The sequence below is a fragment of the Solanum dulcamara genome, chromosome 4 (genome assembly GCF_947179165.1).
Source record: "Solanum dulcamara chromosome 4, daSolDulc1.2, whole genome shotgun sequence".
NCBI lineage: Eukaryota > Viridiplantae > Streptophyta > Magnoliopsida > Solanales > Solanaceae > Solanum > Solanum dulcamara.
In genome coordinates this window covers 10,431,517-10,448,854 of record NC_077240.1, presented here as the reverse complement: position 1 = coordinate 10,448,854, position 17,338 = coordinate 10,431,517, and the positions used below count along the sequence as shown (strand labels likewise).

The 17,338-nt window shown below is 34.7% G+C and overlaps 3 protein-coding genes across 3 annotated transcripts; 2 read left to right on the top strand and 1 right to left on the bottom strand.

Moving 5' to 3' along the window:
- Positions 1–777: 777 nt before the first annotated feature.
- On the top strand, positions 778–3,516 carry LOC129886137 (dormancy-associated protein homolog 3). The gene is made up of 3 exons (XM_055960688.1): positions 778–1,014; positions 1,487–1,645; positions 3,126–3,516. Exons 1-3 carry the CDS (start codon positions 900–902, stop codon positions 3,233–3,235), a joined length of 384 nt encoding a protein of 127 aa, XP_055816663.1. The 5' UTR covers positions 778–899; the 3' UTR covers positions 3,236–3,516.
- Positions 3,517–6,834: 3,318 nt separating this feature from the next.
- Positions 6,835–12,377, top strand: LOC129886136 (folate-binding protein 1). Its single transcript, XM_055960687.1, has 4 exons — positions 6,835–7,029; positions 10,923–11,281; positions 11,532–11,857; positions 12,118–12,377. Exons 1-4 carry the CDS (start codon positions 6,948–6,950, stop codon positions 12,236–12,238), a joined length of 888 nt encoding a protein of 295 aa, XP_055816662.1. The 5' UTR covers positions 6,835–6,947; the 3' UTR covers positions 12,239–12,377.
- Positions 12,378–13,027: 650 nt separating this feature from the next.
- On the bottom strand, positions 13,028–16,616 carry LOC129886135 (serine/threonine-protein phosphatase PP1 isozyme 9). Its single transcript, XM_055960686.1, has 4 exons — positions 15,936–16,616; positions 14,849–15,408; positions 14,197–14,379; positions 13,028–13,439 (listed from the first exon to the last, which is right to left on the bottom strand). The coding sequence occupies exons 1-4, from the start codon at positions 16,114–16,116 to the stop codon at positions 13,416–13,418; spliced, it is 948 nt and encodes a 315-aa protein (XP_055816661.1). The 5' UTR covers positions 16,117–16,616; the 3' UTR covers positions 13,028–13,415.
- Positions 16,617–17,338: the final 722 nt, after the last annotated feature.

Here is a 17,338-nt window from a genome sequence, read left to right as displayed (position 1 = left end):
TGAATATATGTTTAGTAATAAGTATAAAAAGTACACTTTAAAAATATTTATTTCTGTAACCATGTGAATTCTCTATCAGAATAATCAGTAAACACAAAAGTAGAATTGAATAACTAAATAGTTTCTAAAAAATAATGTTCATCCTTTTCAAAGGGATAAAATAAAAATAAGAGTGTTTCACACAATTGAGAATAACCTATATTATAAATAATAACAACCACCACAACAACAATAGATTTATAGTAATCTAACAAATAAAATTTGTGGAAAAAAAATGCACATACAATCTTATTTTTTTTATAAGAATAGATACGATTTATAGGTAGAAAAATCATTGACTCAAATAAAAACAAAGAGCTATAGCCTATATGTTTATGATATACGAGACGATTGAATGAAAAGGTAACGAACGACTTGTCCAGATTCCACAACATTTCCGGGTCAATCGCAGAAAAATGCAGTACCCGAAATCCAGTTCAACACCATTATCCGGATAAAATAAAGGACATATCCGACATTTCATGCAGATAACGACCGATCACGTGACATTCCCGATCAATTCAATGTTCATTAGCCACGTGGCTAAAAGCCAAAGGTAGAAAGACGCCGGCTTTGTCACGTCGATCTTATCTCCATATACGTGCTCTTAAATCTGACCGTTCATTTTCATCTCAGATCTGAAAGATGAAAGTCAACGGCCTGTAATCGATCTTATCTCACAAACCTGCAAAAGCCTTAACGCTTCAGCCGTCAATAAATATCACTCCCCATGGCATCACTTCCTCCCTCTGTAGAACAGAACAATACCAGAAAGTTCTATCTCAACGGACGTAGCTTTTTCATTTTTCTTTTTTCCTTCTCTTCTCCGCTTAAAGTGAGCCGATTCATTAACCTGCACTATGAGCTTACTTGACAAGCTCTGGGATGATACCGTTGCCGGTCCCCGGCCAGATAATGGCCTCGGGAAACTCCGGAAGTATTCTACGTTTAGTCCACGTTCAAATTCCGGCAAGGGTACGCTCTTGTAGCTATCTCTCGCCGGCGTTTGCTAATCTCTATTAACAAACAAAAAACAGTATCTATTATAATTCGTTTAGCAAATTCGTCTTTTTTTTTGTCAGAGTAAATATGAATTATCACTTACTATAACGTATTATATCTGTCTAGTAACGTTCACGAATTAGGGCGATTTATATAAATTTAAATGTAAGATCAATGATAGATGTAAAACTTATGGCTATCTATTATTTTCTCAAGGAGATCTGATCAGTAATTTAAGTTTAACTGGCTAAAATTGTGTGTATCTGAGGCAATTCATTTTTGTCTCAATTTGATTGCAGAAAACATAAAATTATTTTTTCCTCAATAAGAACTGGATGATATAACTTATCAAAAAGAGAAGAAAATAAGGCGATTTTGATTGATAATTTATATGAGGATTCTGCAAATTTGATTCTCATGAAGCATTTTTTTCCTTTTGCTTCAGAAACAGAAGTTTCGACACCGAGATCCTTCACTGAGGAAGCAACTGAAGATGCGGTGAAGGTGACGAGAAGTATCATGATAGTAAAGCCTTCCGGGAGTCAGAATAGAGATTCACCTCCCGTTTCTCCGGCCGGTACTACTCCGGTATCTCCTTTTGCCGGTAAGCTGCAACTTTTCATTGATAAGTTTCCGATCTGACTCGTTCCTATTACCTGTTTTTCCCGCCGTCACTGCATCGCCGGATGGTACCAATTCTTAACCTCCAGTACCCTCCAGTAAAAGAGGAGACGTAGAGATCTAGAAGAATCTTGTAGGGTTATTATTGTAAATTGAGGTTTAGGAAGAATCATTTGGGCGGATGGAGTATAGGGGTAAACGTGTAATTTCATATAATTGACGTAATTTAGCGGATAATGCGAAGCAATAATGCGTATATTAGGTGGACGCAATTATTTTAAGTTGGTGGTGTCCACTTTAGAAAGTGATTCTTTCTAGAGTCCATTGATGTGTTTTAAAAGACAAAATTGGTGTTCGGCCACACCCCTCCACATATACGTACGGTGACTACTGTGCATGGCTGCTTAGCTTACACATATACCCTATAATTGAATAACTAGCTATCCATATAACACTTTGGATATTGGTCCAGTTTACTTTGATTCCTCTAATACTGCTCATGACTAGGTCCACGTTTCCATTTTGGTCAAAACATCAATTTGTAAAAATCTATGTAGCTGAATGGATATTATATGCTGGAGTTCTTATCTTTTTTGTTTTGTTAAAATATAGTATTAATTGAGTTTTGTTAAAATATAGTACTAATTGATTACCTATGGGGGATCGAGACACAATCTAGGGGGAACAGAATAATTGAGGCGAACCATTTACTTTGTGATTAGTATAATACAAGGAGTTTCTACTAGCTAGTTTGTGTGTTCTAAAATGAAAATAGTTTTATATATTGTACTAGCATAGATTCCATAGTTTATGCTGGAGTTAGAGGTGTTATCTTATTTACATTTTAGAACAGTCTCGTGCGAGACACAGTCTCAAATGGGAAAATTAGATGCAAATTGATTGTCCTTTGATAATGGTCTCTACTAGTTTATGTATTCTTGGATTCTTGATCTCCCTTGCCGTCCTCTGACGCGGTAAGATGAACATTACAAACAATGAGGTCTGCAAGTCTTACATGGAATAATACTGAATCCTATAGTCTATGCAGGAGATATAGTTTATTCCCTCCCTATCATCAAAGTAATTGATTAGCGTAGGAAAAGTGAATGACCATACAAGGGCTGGGGTTTATCTGGCTGTTCATTCTTTACTGTTTGATTAATTAGTAGCATGTATAGCGAAGTGCGCAAAATGCATGATGCAGAGAAGTTTTAAATAATATCATTAATTAAACTATTTCTCATCAAGATTCAGCCCTGGAATAGTTCTCTTGAAACTCATTAGAAATTCAGCTAATTAACTAAAGAGATCCCAATATTAGCTTTTTATTCACTTGGATCCAAAAATTGACCTTTTGCATTAGGAATTAAATTTTTTTCATCGTTTAATTTGGACCTGGTTATGCAGAGTACTCTGTAGAATGAGAGACTAATTATTTGATGTGTAATGATGATGATGATCAGGTTCCGCTGGAAAAGAAGCATTTCGGTTCCGCCGACGATCAGCGTCATTTGCATACGAGAATGCCAGTGGGGTTGGACCCAGAAGCCCTCGTCCTCCTTACGACCTGTGATATATAGTCGGGTTTTCTTTGTTTTTTTTTTTACCCCTCTTGAGGCGTCTGAATGTAGTAGCTAGTCGACATCCTCGACGTGTTCCTGGTTGAGAATGTTGTTTTGTGTGGACTTGTGGAAGGTGCTGTTTTGTGTGCTTATAATTTTGTAAATAGTGTTAGTGGTTTTTGTTCTAGCGGATGATTCGACGAAGGTTTAGCTTAAGATGTAAGCGTCAAAGTTCGTCATGTATTCTGCTTTGTATTACGAGTTTTCCCTTAATGTTATTTTGGTTTCCTTATCTTACAAATGTTAAATGCTTGGACCTGTCCTTCAATTTTTTATTTGGTCACAATTGGTCTCTTGTGATGGCGAAATAAGAGAAAATATCTCAACTTTAGTCTAACTAGGAGTTAATGGGTGAAGAGAGAAAGAAGGGTACGCAAATGAGTAATGACTATGGAGATTTTATTGGGATCTTTGTCAACACACTTCATTAATGCGTTCTCTTTCCTCGTTAGGATTTGAAAAGTTATCCGTTGCTTACGAAAATCAGTCTATGAATTGCTAAATTGACGACGAGCCATACTAACTAGTTGTCCAATATCTGAATCTGGCATAATGAAACACAAAAAAATATATGATTTTTTTGTATTTGGGGAACAATAAAATAAAAGGTTATTTATTGAAATTGCTGAATTATTTGCCATTTCTATCCTTAGTTTCTGTTATTAGAAGTATAATTCTCCTAGATGACTAATATTTGAAATGTGGTTACAAATGTCAATTGTCAAATGTACATGTGTTGAAACGTATTGTTCGTTAAATGCATATTATTACACCATATGGGGAACTGAACTATTAATAGTATTGCAATGCAATATGAGGACTCAAAATACCATAACGTTGATATTACGGGTATGCGGTATATTTCTTACGTCCGCATTTTGGTTATCAGTTTAGTTGGGTACTCTATTGAGGATATTCGTCAGAATGAATGTGTGAATAATCTTATTCGTGCATGTTACAATTTTTTTTTATATTCAAGCAAAGCATTGAGCATGTTTCAATCAGATAAGATGCAAGTTTTTTTCTTTTTTTCCTTTTCCTTTTTTTGGGGAGGTTAATGTTGTTTCATTATTAAACATGTTCCATTACTTTTTCTATGGGTAATCAACTTTACGACTTCATCCAGCTAAAAATGCTTATAATGAGTTTGAAATAGCATGGTATGAGCACATAAATGAGAGGAAATAGACGCATACAATCTTCGAAATATGTGATTTTAAATTTTTAATCTTTACTTGTTTATGAATAAACCTTTAGGTTAAAAGACAATTTGTTAAATTTGAAATTTTATTCATGGAGCAAGTAATGTCGAAAGTTCATGACTATTCACGATAAATGATTGGATAAATAATTGGTGTATGAATGCTTCACTTGGATAAAACAAAATGATGACTTTAAAGGATGCCACTTTTCTGTGACCAAATTAGATGGCAATGACTTGACTTTTGGACGTTATAGGCAGGGGCGGAGCCACAGGGGTGCGAGGGGTAGCGACCGAACCCCCTTCGTCGGAAAATTACACTATATATATACTGCGAATTTTTTTATTCATGTACAAATATTATTTTTGCATCCCCTTAACAAATGAAGATTGTGGATCAGTGGATAAGATGCATGTTATTGAGCCCATGGTTGCGTGTTCGATTCTCAGCAATGACATGTTTTTTTCTGTTTTCATCAGTCCCTTAATTTTCTTGAACCCCCTTATCAAATATTCTGGTTCCGCCCCTGGTTATAGGGCTAAGTCGAAGCATGCCTGAACAAAACCTTTGGTTATTTGGATTACGAAAATAATTAAAATAAAAGAATTGATAATTATTCGTTGTCTTTTTATTTCTAATGTGATACACACACAAATTTCCATATATATATATATATTCATATCAATTATCATTCTTAAAAAATATTTATTGTTTTTCTAAATGTTTAGTCAAATACTTTAACTCTTTAAACTAAGTACTTTTTGAAAAAATGAAAACAATATGTTTGGCTTTTCAAAAACATGACCAAACATACTATTGTATTTGTTTGAATAAAAAAGAAAAATATCGAAATTGTGAACATTTGATTGGTGGAAGTTAAAAAAAAAAGGCTAATGGTTTTTACATATTTTATCAAATATGGTGGCATAAATGTGTTTATTAGCACCAACCATAGCTCTAAATTGCCTATAAATAGTCATCTCCACCATTTACATATAACAATAAAAATTTAGAGAAATACATGTGAGATTTAAAGAATTTTCTCTTGGAAATCTCTTTGGTGTAGTATTTTAGGTATTTGAAAGTGAGAAAAATATTGTGTATTATATGATTGTAACAATTTTCATATACTAAATATTTTTCTGAGTGGTCCGAGGTTTTTCTTCAATTGAAAAGTTTTCCACGTTAAATCTTTGTGTTATTATTTTTTTAAAATTTCTCTGTTATTTTCTGCTTGAAGACAGTCCAGAAGAGATGAAAAACAGTCGATGCTTTTTTCCAACACATACTCTATATATATCCTAATATTTTCTTTTTTAGCAATGAGGCAGTTAATTTGCCGATTGAGCTATTGGTTTATTAATAGTTTGATGACATAAGTATTTTTTTAAAAAAGATATATTTACTTCCAATTCATAGTGATGTGGAAATTTAGGGTCGGGCATATATACCGAAATATCGAATCAAATTGAAAAAAATTAGTTTTTTTATTTTCGGTACATATTATTTGTAATTTTGATTTTTCAATATCACATTTTGTTGTATTCGATATTTTGATTAACCAAAATTTAGAAAAGGTGCATTTATGTAAGTTTGCCTAACCCGTTTGTTAGCCCCAAAAAACTGAAAAATTTATTTTTGACACTACACAGGTTATTGTTTGAATATTGTAATAATATAAAAGGGTGTGTCAAACCTTCATTTAAATCATTTACTTAGAGAAGCAAAAGAAATACAAAGGAGAAAACTAAACGGCCTTCCTGCTTTATTTTTCTGCCAATCAAACAATGACGTTGAACTTTTGGTGAAGGGTAGAAGCTAAACTCTATGAGAACTGAGAAGCGAAGTATCTTTGTAATGTCTTATTAATCCAGATGTGGCAATAAGTTACGTAAGTTTGCCTTAATCTGTGTAGTGACCAAAACAATAATGAAATATATATATTTTGACAAACTAGAAAAGATACAAAAAAACTGAATTTAATAAATCGAACCGAATCGAATTATAAAAATTCGAATCGAACCAATTCGATTCGGTATTCCGAAACAAAAAAATCGAAATCGAACTGAATTATCGAATGTCCAACCCTATGTGAAATCCAGTAAAAGTATATTTATATTAATTGCTGAATTACTTATTTCCAAAAAGCTTATATTTAACCTTAATTATACTTTGTGGAAGAAAAAAAAAATTCCCTTCCGGTAGCAATTTTTTTAATTGTGTCCCTATTCCTAACCCATAAATCCAATAAATATTAATTTTTGAAAGTAGGAGTTTAATATAAAACATGATTAAACTATTTAAGGTTACATTCTAGATTCACTTTTAAATATTTTCCTCAAAGTCTAAAAATAAGAAAGAAAATATTATATACTTGATAAAAAGAAAAAAGAGGGAGGAAGGAAGAAAGCGGTGGTTAAATTAAAGAGGGAAGAAGTAAGAAGACAAGTGGTAATGAAGAATGGACTTGAATTGTCAATTCAGTTTGGTGCTGTTGCTGGTGGTGGCAACATCCCTTCACCTTCAACTACTCTACGTTTCAGGTAACATCCTTCTGGGCAAACTAAATGTCTAGCCCTAGATTCAAATGTCCCTTTCTTCATGATTTTCTGTAAAATCAGTAAATTATTTGGTTGAAATTTCCATAAATGAATGATTGTAGTTAGGGAATCCAATTAATTTATCAGCAATTAGGCAGTTAATTTTGCCGATCGAACCTATATTGGGTTGTCATTTTTTCGATGTATTTACTTCCAATGGTGGATTAGTCAACAACTGAGTAGTGTGTCGACTGCAATTTTATTCTTGATGAAAAGATGTTGATAAGACCTGCCTAGACTCTATCCTCCCAGAGTCTACGTCTACTTTGTGGGACTACAGTGGCTATGTTATGTTGTTGTTCTACTTATTCATCTATCTAGTGTATGTAGTGTTTTCTAAGGATGCATGAGCCTTCCATAGTGATATGATTTAGTATGTGAATATGTTAGTCTAATAAAAAAGTAGTATATGTGTAGACATTAGTTTTCACCTTTTCAGAATGTTAACCATAGCCAAACTTTTCACATGTGACTAGCATGTATAGTGGTCTACAAAACCAAACTCACAAGATTCTCACTTTATTTGGAATTCATATTATTATTAGCGAATTAGAAAGAAATGCCTAGTGTTTGGAGTGTTTTCTGGGGGTTATTATGGTCCTAGATCATGTGGATACATAATGACGTCAAAGGAGGCAGCATGCAAAAACTGATCAAATTCATCAAAAAGAGGTGGACTTTCCCAGCATGCCAGAATCAGATGGGTAATGGTAGTTGTGGCAAGGTTCAGAAACGTTGGGTAGAAATCAAGGGGCCGCGATGCAAATGCATTCCAGGTGTTAGAACTTAGAAGTTATATTATCAGCTAATCAGATTGGAAATTTACGTTAACTATGAACTACACTTCCTATTTTTAGGTTAGATACTTGTTGAAGAAGCATCAGAGGAAATATTGAGGACATTTTGTTGGAATGGATCCAAAAGTATATGTGCACATTAAGAGATTGCTAACACATTTGGTATTGTAGATAATAAGAAAGTTTGTTTGGGCATGAAGTTGAGGCTAAATGTGTTAGCATCACCTTACATATCTTTTTTTGATGGATTTCCTACCTCTCCATGAAACCAGCTTTCATAAGCTTGCTTGATATTGTTTGGCGCCTAGGAAAGTACGAAAACTGATGAAAACATATTCCAGATGTCAGCTGCTACTGTACGGTGTAGAAATATATGTGCCATACTCTCAGATTCCATTTAGTACTTACCACATCTATTAACAAGTTGAATGCTTCACCTGTTAAGATTGTCTTGAGTAAGAGTCAAGACAAGCTTCATATATAAGGTTGTCTAGATAAAACCAATTACTTTTGTGGGTAGTTTGGTTTTCCTAGTTGGTTTTCCATATAACATTCTAATATAAGTGCTGGCACTTTTGACAGAAAAGAGAAAGACAGAAGCACTAGCAGGTTATGCAAGTTCCTGGAACCTTATTTGGTTTGTGGGGTGGGTTTGGGGGTTGAGGGGGTTGGGGATGGGAGTGAGTGAGTGTGGGCATTAATATGTTCTTTCCTCAAAAGATTGCTACTATTTATGTTCTTTCCTCAAATGATTGCTACTATTATCATCTATAGATCTAGGTATTGGTTTGTACAGAGCTATAGAAAGATCTAAAATAGCTTCGCAGCTTCCAAAATATGTTTTAAATTTCATTGCAATGATGTGTATTACACCTACTTGCTTTATTCTTTATCTGACCTTTCCAGTTTGCCAAAAGATTTCTGTGATCAGCTTATAATACTGGACTAACCTGAAGAGGAAAGAACCAAAGACTCATAAATGCATCCACCTGCTTGTACATCTTTGGAAATGCTGGATGTTTTGGGTTTCCAGTGCTGGTCCACAATTTGGAACCTTAGGGCTGTGCCATAAGTTAGAGATTGACGGTATCTTTGTCAAATTGACTGATTGGTTCTTTTAGGAATTTTTCCATTTATGTTTAGTAAGGGGCTTTAAAACTCTTAGTGATGATTAAAAAATAAAAAGAAGGGGGGGGGGGGGTGCGCTCTTAGACTGTTGAAGTAACTCATTCCCGCCCCCAGATGTGAGAACCTTCTTTGACAGTAAAAGTCAATTGACTTAGCAACTTCCGTATGAGACTATTAGCTGTAACAAATGAAAAAAGGTGTGCACAATCTGTTAATTCTTCTTTGATCTCTTATGTACAGTTATGAATTGATGAGATTTTTTGTCTAGGCAGCATTTTGTTGTTATGGGCTGGAAGAATATTCGGGCTTCTTAAAAAACCTTCTCCATTAAGTTTCATAAGTGACTCCGTGCAAAGATTGAAACATATCATGGTTTTGAAATGAAGCAATTCAAATATATTTTGATGGTTCTGTCTCGTGAAGTGACTTCATGTTTCCTCATCTCCTTATCTTGTTTGCTCTTTTTATTTGGGCAGCGAAAAAAATTAATTTCATAAGATTCATAGGGATGTCATCAAGTTTCTTGATGATAGTTTATAGGGTGAGGAAGAAGGATCTACACATAATATTCATTGACCTCGAGAGAGTAAAATTTAATGAAGTATCAACCCATGTCCTCTGGTGGGTATTGTAGAAAAAAGAAAAGCATATTAAATTTGTAAACACTATAAATCATGTGTCAAGGAGATGTCACTAGTTTAAAAACGGTGGGTAGAGGGTATAAAGGAGTTTTCTTTTACCAGGGGCTTATTGTGTCAATACTTGTTTACCCTAGTTATAATGATCTAACTAACCAGATGGGGTCCCATGGCATAAACTATTTGCTGACAATATTGTGTTGATTGAAAAAACTAGTGAGGGTTTCAACCAAAAGTTTGACCTATGAAGCACTCTAGAGATAAAGTTGTTGGGATGAGTAGAAGTAAGAATGAATATATGCACTGCAAGTTTTGCTGACATAATAAGAGTGAAATGAAGTGAGATTATATGGGATTGGAGTGCATAAATGCTAACAATTTAGATACCTATGTTTTATGTTTTATGTTTTATGTTTTACGTTTCAGCAGAATGGAATGATAGAGGAAGATATAACAAGGAAAGTGCTACCGTAGAATTATGCAATAGGAGGATACCTACTAAAATTGAAAGTGCTACAGCAGATGCAAGTTGCACGCCTAGAGGTTAAATATTATATATAAAAAAAAACCTAGGAAATAAAATTAGAGAGGTCGCTTGAGATGGCGTTAGTCATGTCCTATGTCGACACAAAGATGCACTGGACCGTAGGAGTAAAAAATGGCGACTGAATATATTAAAATGGGATAGGTAGAGTGGTGGACCTAAAATCACTGGGAAGAAATTGTCTTTAAAAACATATGATCTCTTGGAACACGTAGCAAAGAAATAATGATAATGGAAGAAAAATTTCATATAGGTGATACCAAGTAATTGGGATTAAGTTCATGTTATTATGCATATTTAGGTTTGTTCGAAGTAGTTTAATCTTGTTAGATATTTATGTGTAACCTATAATAAAAAAGATATATGTATGCCAATAGCAAATGTGGTGACTACCCCTGTTAGAGAGCATAAATTATTTAATTTAGCAGGGTCTAAATATATGGGCTTGAATAGTGAGGATTCATATCTCCAACTCCAACTAGTTTGATATTGATGAACAGTTGTTGTGTAGGGATGTTCTCAAAGTTTCAACTGATTGTAATAAATGCGAAATAAATCCTAGTACTTCTTGGATATTGGGGGCTCAAGACATTATGATCTGATTGTGAAAAAAGGTCGAGAGTAGTATTTTTGAAAGATCTTAAAGAAAACATTGATGGGTCTCGATCAAGATTTTTATTTCTAACATCTTCTTTTCTTACAATGAGTTACTGAATCATTTAAATACAGGTAAAGATAATGGAGTTTGCATTTCACCTGGTGGTCGCTTCCCTAGATTTTCAAATGAAGGAAAACCTCCAAGAAAAGTTAAAAGGGGCCCGAGAGATTTGAACCTCTGTAGGGTATTTCGCGGAAAAACTTGCTGTGATGTAACACAGACACATCCTGCTTTTATATCCATTAGGAGGCTTGCTTCAACTGGAGAAGCGAGCCAGGAGTGCTTGCACTTATGGGAGATGTTAGAATGTTCAATCTGTGATCCACGTGTTGGTGTGCAGGCTGGACCCCCTGTTTTATGCACCTCTTTCTGTGACAAAGTTTACGAAGCTTGCTCCAACGCATACTTCTCCATTGATGCTAAGACACAGGTTTGTTTCCAGTTTGTTAACAGATTTTTTAGATGATTTATTCAGAAAAGTGAAGTATCAAAATCCACCAAACAATAAGCTTTTATTGGATATTTTGAGTTGGTATTCTGGATCTTGTATACTGTCTCAAAGAAGATGCTTTTTGCCTCTTTGGTTGAAGCTCAATGAAAGCTAAACCAATTATTTTCTCATCATGTTAGCCGTATCAGTTATTGTCACATTTCATATCTGATTAGAAATTACATGTCAGGTTCTAGCACCCTGTGCTGTAAACGACTTTGTCTGTGGTAGAGCATCTGAATGGATCTCTAATGGGACAGAGCTCTGCCACGTTGCAGGTTTTTCTGTGAAGTCTTTGTCTGATGATCCAGAAGAAGTTTCTTGCTATGGTGGAAAATCTAGTGTGGATTATATTGCTGATTCATGGAGGACTTCACGATCCAGGGTGCAAGAGAAAGCTGACAGTTCTGGATTAGTGGAAGATTTCAAGCAATGGGTGGAGGACATGACATTTAAAGAGAGAATATCTTGGGCTGTAGGAGGCATGGTTCTTACAGCAGGACTTCTATTTACCAGGTGAGGCAACTCGTTTTTAGTAGTTATTTTTCTGTTAATAGAAAAAGAAAAGATAACTAAAGAGGGTCTAATTTAAAGCTTTGTGGACTCTCGCTCGCACTGTTTGAGTCTTAGAATGTTAGTTGTTACTAAGAGCCGTATAATCATGTGGACTCTGATTCTTACTCGAACAGAGTGATCATCATGCATTTGAATGTTTGATAATGTCTGCATACTTGTGATATCATACTTCATCACTGTCATTTACGTTTACCATGCAGTCAAAGGAAAAGCCATAGGCAGCGCCAGAAACTAGCAGCCCTCCAACGTACTGCCAAGAAATTAGAAGGAAGGGGGAGTCCGAGATCTCCTACAACTTTAGGAAGCCGAAAGGGAAGTTAAAGATGATAACTAACTCCTTAGTTGGGAGGAATTTCATCTTGTTACTATACTCCATTACAAAGTTAACAATGAATACAGATTTTAATTGTTATTGTACTTCAAATGTAAACCAGTGAAGAAAGTTTTGGTGCAACTCTGATGTCGCTGCCTCTCTCTCCCTCTCTTTTATCTTGCTACATATGGTGCTTTCACAGAAATCATATTGATCTCGACATTTTTCTCTCTGTAGCATGTGTGTGTGTGTGGGGGGGGGGGGGGGGGTCCCTCTTTTGACTTGATTGAAAAGATTCAAAGGTAAGTTTGATAACACGGAAGCCGCTGGAACCTATTAGCCATTTTTAGTTGCATTGTGATAGCAACAAGTAGGTTCTCTATTGAACGGTGCAGGCACACGAATCCTATTGCAGAAAAAGATCAGTAACAGTGCTTAATTTACACTTGTTTTTATGAAGCGATGCTGATGTTTTACCTTCTTGTGCTTTAGATGGGAAGACAGGAATTTCAAGAATCTGATATGTTCTTGATGGAATAACCACATTATTATACGTGGATCTAAATAGTTCATCCTGCTAACTACAGATTCCAAATGAAATTTATGTTCAAACAGCTTAATACTCTTTTTCAGCTTCAATTTCAAATACTTTTAACTTCCAACTAAACACATCGTTCGGCTCTTTTGGCAAGTCTGATAATTAGTTAAAACGCCTACCACAGAGATCATGTGCCGCAGTTGAGGGCCTGAGGGTGATGGGCTTGTAACATTCTCATCACCAAGTCATTATATTGCAATTACAAAATAGTTGCGTTATCATTAAAACAAGTGATTCATAAAACTGGTAACCTTACATAATTTTGTAAACTATACGACGGTAAAAAGAAAAAGAGTGCAACTCATTCTCGATCAACAATTGTGAAATTTCTTAGTGCTTGTAAATACAAGTAGTAAACAAAAAGTGTCTAAATTAAACAACTGAAACATCTTACATCTTCTCAAGTTGCCGATTTACAGAATTCTTTTTTCCTTTAGTCGTAATAATAATGCCGATGGCCTATCCACAGTTCCAAAGCCGAAAAGGTATTTGGAAAGGATGGATTGTGTCAATAAGAGAATATAAGAGTAGTGCTTGTCATTCTTCGCTATATACTGGATAAATCTCCATGTACACTTTCTACTGTATCACATCCCTCCAGCCTTGGGTGGCTGTTCAAATGAAGAAATAAAACACGTAAGAAATCTAGTAAAATTTCACTGGAAAAGCTTACCAAGATCGCCACAGCTCAACAAAATCATTGGCCTAAAACTAAAACTTGATAAAATATCATAAATATTTTTATGAATTTCACTCTCTTAAATTTTTTAAATGCAATTAATTCATTCAAATATTTCTTTCATGGACAAATAAAATTAATTGATTTAGAAAAGATGAGTTTAGTTTGGAACAAATGTACAGGAACCAAAAAAATCAGAACCAACAGGATAGATATATATATAACACTAATTAATGAGAGACAAAAATATAACCCAATTTGCTAACCTATTTGAACAACTCAAACTAAAATCTAAAGAAATGAAACATTTTATTTATGATATAATTAGAAAAATTATATAATATATAGAGTTAAATACCACGTCTTTTTAATATAAAAAATTATAGTTTTCTTCTATAGTGACATTGGTAAAGCTTTAAGTTAAATGAGGGTGGAGCTTTTGTTTGATATTTTTGAACTTTTATTCATTTATTTTTAATTTTTAGTAAAATGACAGTAGAACTTTGTGCAATATTTAGAACATTAAATTAACCACTTAAAGTTTATTATTGGGGTCTTTGAATCTCGGGGGCCTGAAGCAGATTCTTATTGGCCTTATCCTTGAGCCACCATGAGCAAGACAAACTCTTTCATGTCAAAATCACAATGGTAAGTGGTAACTTGAAAAAATATATGCAAGATTATCATACCTTCTTAAGGGGTAGCTTTGAACTGCTGGATAACACTGGTTTCAATATTTCAAAGGAGCATACAAGTTGCTCATCAACGCTTAACAAGGCACCTGCATTATCAAATTCTCCACCATAATTGGGAGCAGAAAATAGAGTCACAAGTCTTCGCTTAGCAAAGAATTCATATCCATCCTCAACCACCTAAAACAAAATTTCAGGATCAAATTACATACGGGGCAAACATATAAGTTGAGCAAATTGAAATACTGACGGCTTAGAAGCAAACCCGACAACTACTACAGAAGTAACATTACTGAAGTGCTTCAACAATAGTTGTCGTTCAGAATTGTTCCAATATTTGAAAAGAACAAAACAGAACTCTATTAAAACTTTTCATGTCATAAACTCGATAAATGCTTTGCTAGATGTTTAAGAGTTTCTAGAGCGATAAAACTGGAAAATGAAAACAATTTTTTCATGAGAAACATATGAAATTCCGTAGCATAGACATTTTTAAGAAGTGGACACAAGAAATGCATCGAAAGCATTCACTTGTTAGTGAATAAGCTATTCATTTTAAGAATACACGGCTTTAGTAGATGTTTAGAGTTTCTGTAGCTTAACAACGATAATGAAGTTCTGTTTTTTGACCAACCAGAGTGTGGAATACCTGATGACCCCGGCAGATGAGGTCTAACTCATTCTTAGCCAAAAATTCAGCAACAACATCAGGTCCAAAAGTACAAGAAACACCTCGATCACTATCTGACCAACCCTTAATTCTAGGGTCAGGATCAGCCCACAACAGATCACACAACAAGCCACCATCTGGAATCTCAGCTGGCCGCTGAATTTCGTTTATTAGGTCCAGACTTTTTAGCTCTGGAGAAATCCCACCATGCATGCAAAGGATCTTTTCATCTATAAGTGCAGCAACAGGCAAGCAATTAAAGCAATCTGTAAATATCTTCCATAACCTAACATTGAATCTCCTTTTGCATTCATCATAAAATCCATAGACCCTGTTGATTTTCGCATCTTCATGGTTCCCTCTAAGAAGGAAGATCTTGTCGGGGTACCTTATTTTGTAAGCCAGTAGCAAACATATTGTTTCTAAACTCTGCTTGCCTCGATCAACATAATCTCCAAGAAAAAGGTAGTTTGCTGAAGGAGGATAGCCACCATATTCAAAAAGTCTTAATAAGTCTTGGAATTGCCCATGTATGTCCCCTGTAAGAATGGCAAAGGAAAACGATAAATTTACGAGAATATTAACCAGCAAGCAACATTTATGACATCCCAATTGCAACTAAGTGTTTTATTACAAGCAAAACTTTTCAAGAATCTGATAAAGAGCCTCCAAAAATTACATTTGAGATGATCAAACATTTTACCGACACCAGAATTTTGGCAATGCAAGTCTATTACTACCTAAGACGTCAAATTTACCCAATTTGGGAAAAAGTTACATTAAGTTGCATCAATTTTCCAACATAGTAAACCACAATTTGCCTACAGAATACCATATAACCAAACTCTATGAATACTTATCCTGTTATAAACCAAAATTTACCTTCAATCCAATAAATATCTTATTTTTGTACAAGGACATCAATCTTTTCAATCCAATATATAGCTTTTTAGGTCACAACAGTGAATTAGAAACATCCATTTTTAAGGAGCAGGGAGAGAATAGATGTTTTCTTAATCATGAAAGAATAGATCTGTCGAAATGGGAAGAGAAAGAAGGGACATACCGCAGATCCTAACGGGGGCACGAATCTTGAGGAGATTGGGCTGAGAAAGGAAAATCTGTCGAGCATTAACACAAAGCTGTCGGATCTCAGCCTCAGATAGCTGAACTTGTTTGCCTCCCTTCTCTTCTAATAACCTCCTTATTATATCATCCAATACCCCTTTTTCCATCAATCCCTCCATTTTTCCTTGGGATCTACCAAAACTCTTTTCACCAAATCGAATTGACTGACTCAACAACCCACCCACAGAGAAACAAGAAAAGGGGTATTACGTATAAGTAGGAAAAACAAAATGGATTTTATGATTAAGGAAAAGGGATTGTGGCGGGGAGGGGGGGCGGGTGTGTGTGTATAAGGCTTAAGAATGAAGGTAGAAAAATGGGTAATCTCTAGGATGCGTGCTATGCTCGTCTCTTCTCCTATTATCTCTCTTTATTTTTCCTCCATTCTTTTCTTGAATATTATTTTTGGTTGATCATTATTTAAAGTTGGAATCAAATATACCAAACAAGATTCAAAAGGGTTGAAATCTTCAAATTGGGACTACTCTCGTTGTCTTCTTGTCTATAAGGAGCGGCGGGCACGATCGTTTTGGCACAAACACAATTTAATACTTACATACACGTGCTCACTTCGTGGGAATGAGAATGTTGTATCATCAACCTCTTGTCTTTTATTATATGTTTTCTCTTATTTCAATTTATGTGATGTTTGTTTAAGTTGATTATATCTGTTGGATATAGAAACAAGGAACAGTTCCAATATCAAATTGAATAGAGACCGAACCAATTAGACCATTTTCCTGTCTTTGGACAAGTGGGATAGTCCATAATAACATCATTGGGCTTTTTACAATTTCAAACAAAGGAAGGAATTGCTCCCATCTTATCCATTCATGAGCAATTAAACAGTCCGAATTGTAGATAAATTTTCTTGCATGACTTTGATTGATTCAGGTGAGTCATCAAGCCTGTGAGTCAATGTGATAAGATAAGGTTGCATATTGTAATAGGCCTAGATATAACAATTTGGACAGTTGACGCCTTTGATTGGTCCTTGTTTTAACTGGGACATTTGAAAATGTGGCACCATCTTGATAGCTTTGAATTTGACTGAGATAAAATGCGACGTTGAATATGTCGCACAAGCTTGGATTTCATGATGAAACGAACTTTGGGCTTGAAAATAATAGAACAAAGTTATTTAATTACTAGAGTCCATATTAACGGTTCAACTCAAATGAAATTGTATGCAAACATGTAAACAATAGGCGTTTGGCCATAAAAAAATTTCATGTTACTTCAAGAATTGAACTCGAAAAATATGTTTTGTCATAAAATTTCAAATTTCAACTTGAAGTTGAATATCAAATTTTCAAGAATTTGAAAGAACAACAAAAAAGT

Excerpts from the sequence above, each read along its gene's own strand:
- LOC129886135 (XM_055960686.1), bottom strand. The coding sequence starts at position 16,116 with ATGGAGGGATTGATGGAAAAAGGGGTATTGGATGATATAATAAGGAGG. Across the intron at positions 14,380-14,848 it reads TCATCTGCCGGGGTCATCAG|GTGGTTGAGGATGGATATGA; the intron begins GTATTCCACACT and ends ATTTTGTTTTAG. Across the intron at positions 13,440-14,196 it reads CAAAGCTACCCCTTAAGAAG|CCACCCAAGGCTGGAGGGAT; the intron begins GTATGATAATCT and ends TCATTTGAACAG.
- LOC129886136 (XM_055960687.1), top strand. The coding sequence starts at position 6,948 with ATGGACTTGAATTGTCAATTCAGTTTGGTGCTGTTGCTGGTGGTGGCA. Across the intron at positions 7,030-10,922 it reads TCAACTACTCTACGTTTCAG|GTAAAGATAATGGAGTTTGC; the intron begins GTAACATCCTTC and ends ATTTAAATACAG. Across the intron at positions 11,858-12,117 it reads GCAGGACTTCTATTTACCAG|TCAAAGGAAAAGCCATAGGC; the intron begins GTGAGGCAACTC and ends TTTACCATGCAG.
- LOC129886137 (XM_055960688.1), top strand. The coding sequence starts at position 900 with ATGAGCTTACTTGACAAGCTCTGGGATGATACCGTTGCCGGTCCCCGG. Across the intron at positions 1,015-1,486 it reads ACGTTCAAATTCCGGCAAGG|AAACAGAAGTTTCGACACCG; the intron begins GTACGCTCTTGT and ends CTTTTGCTTCAG. Across the intron at positions 1,646-3,125 it reads TCCGGTATCTCCTTTTGCCG|GTTCCGCTGGAAAAGAAGCA; the intron begins GTAAGCTGCAAC and ends GATGATGATCAG.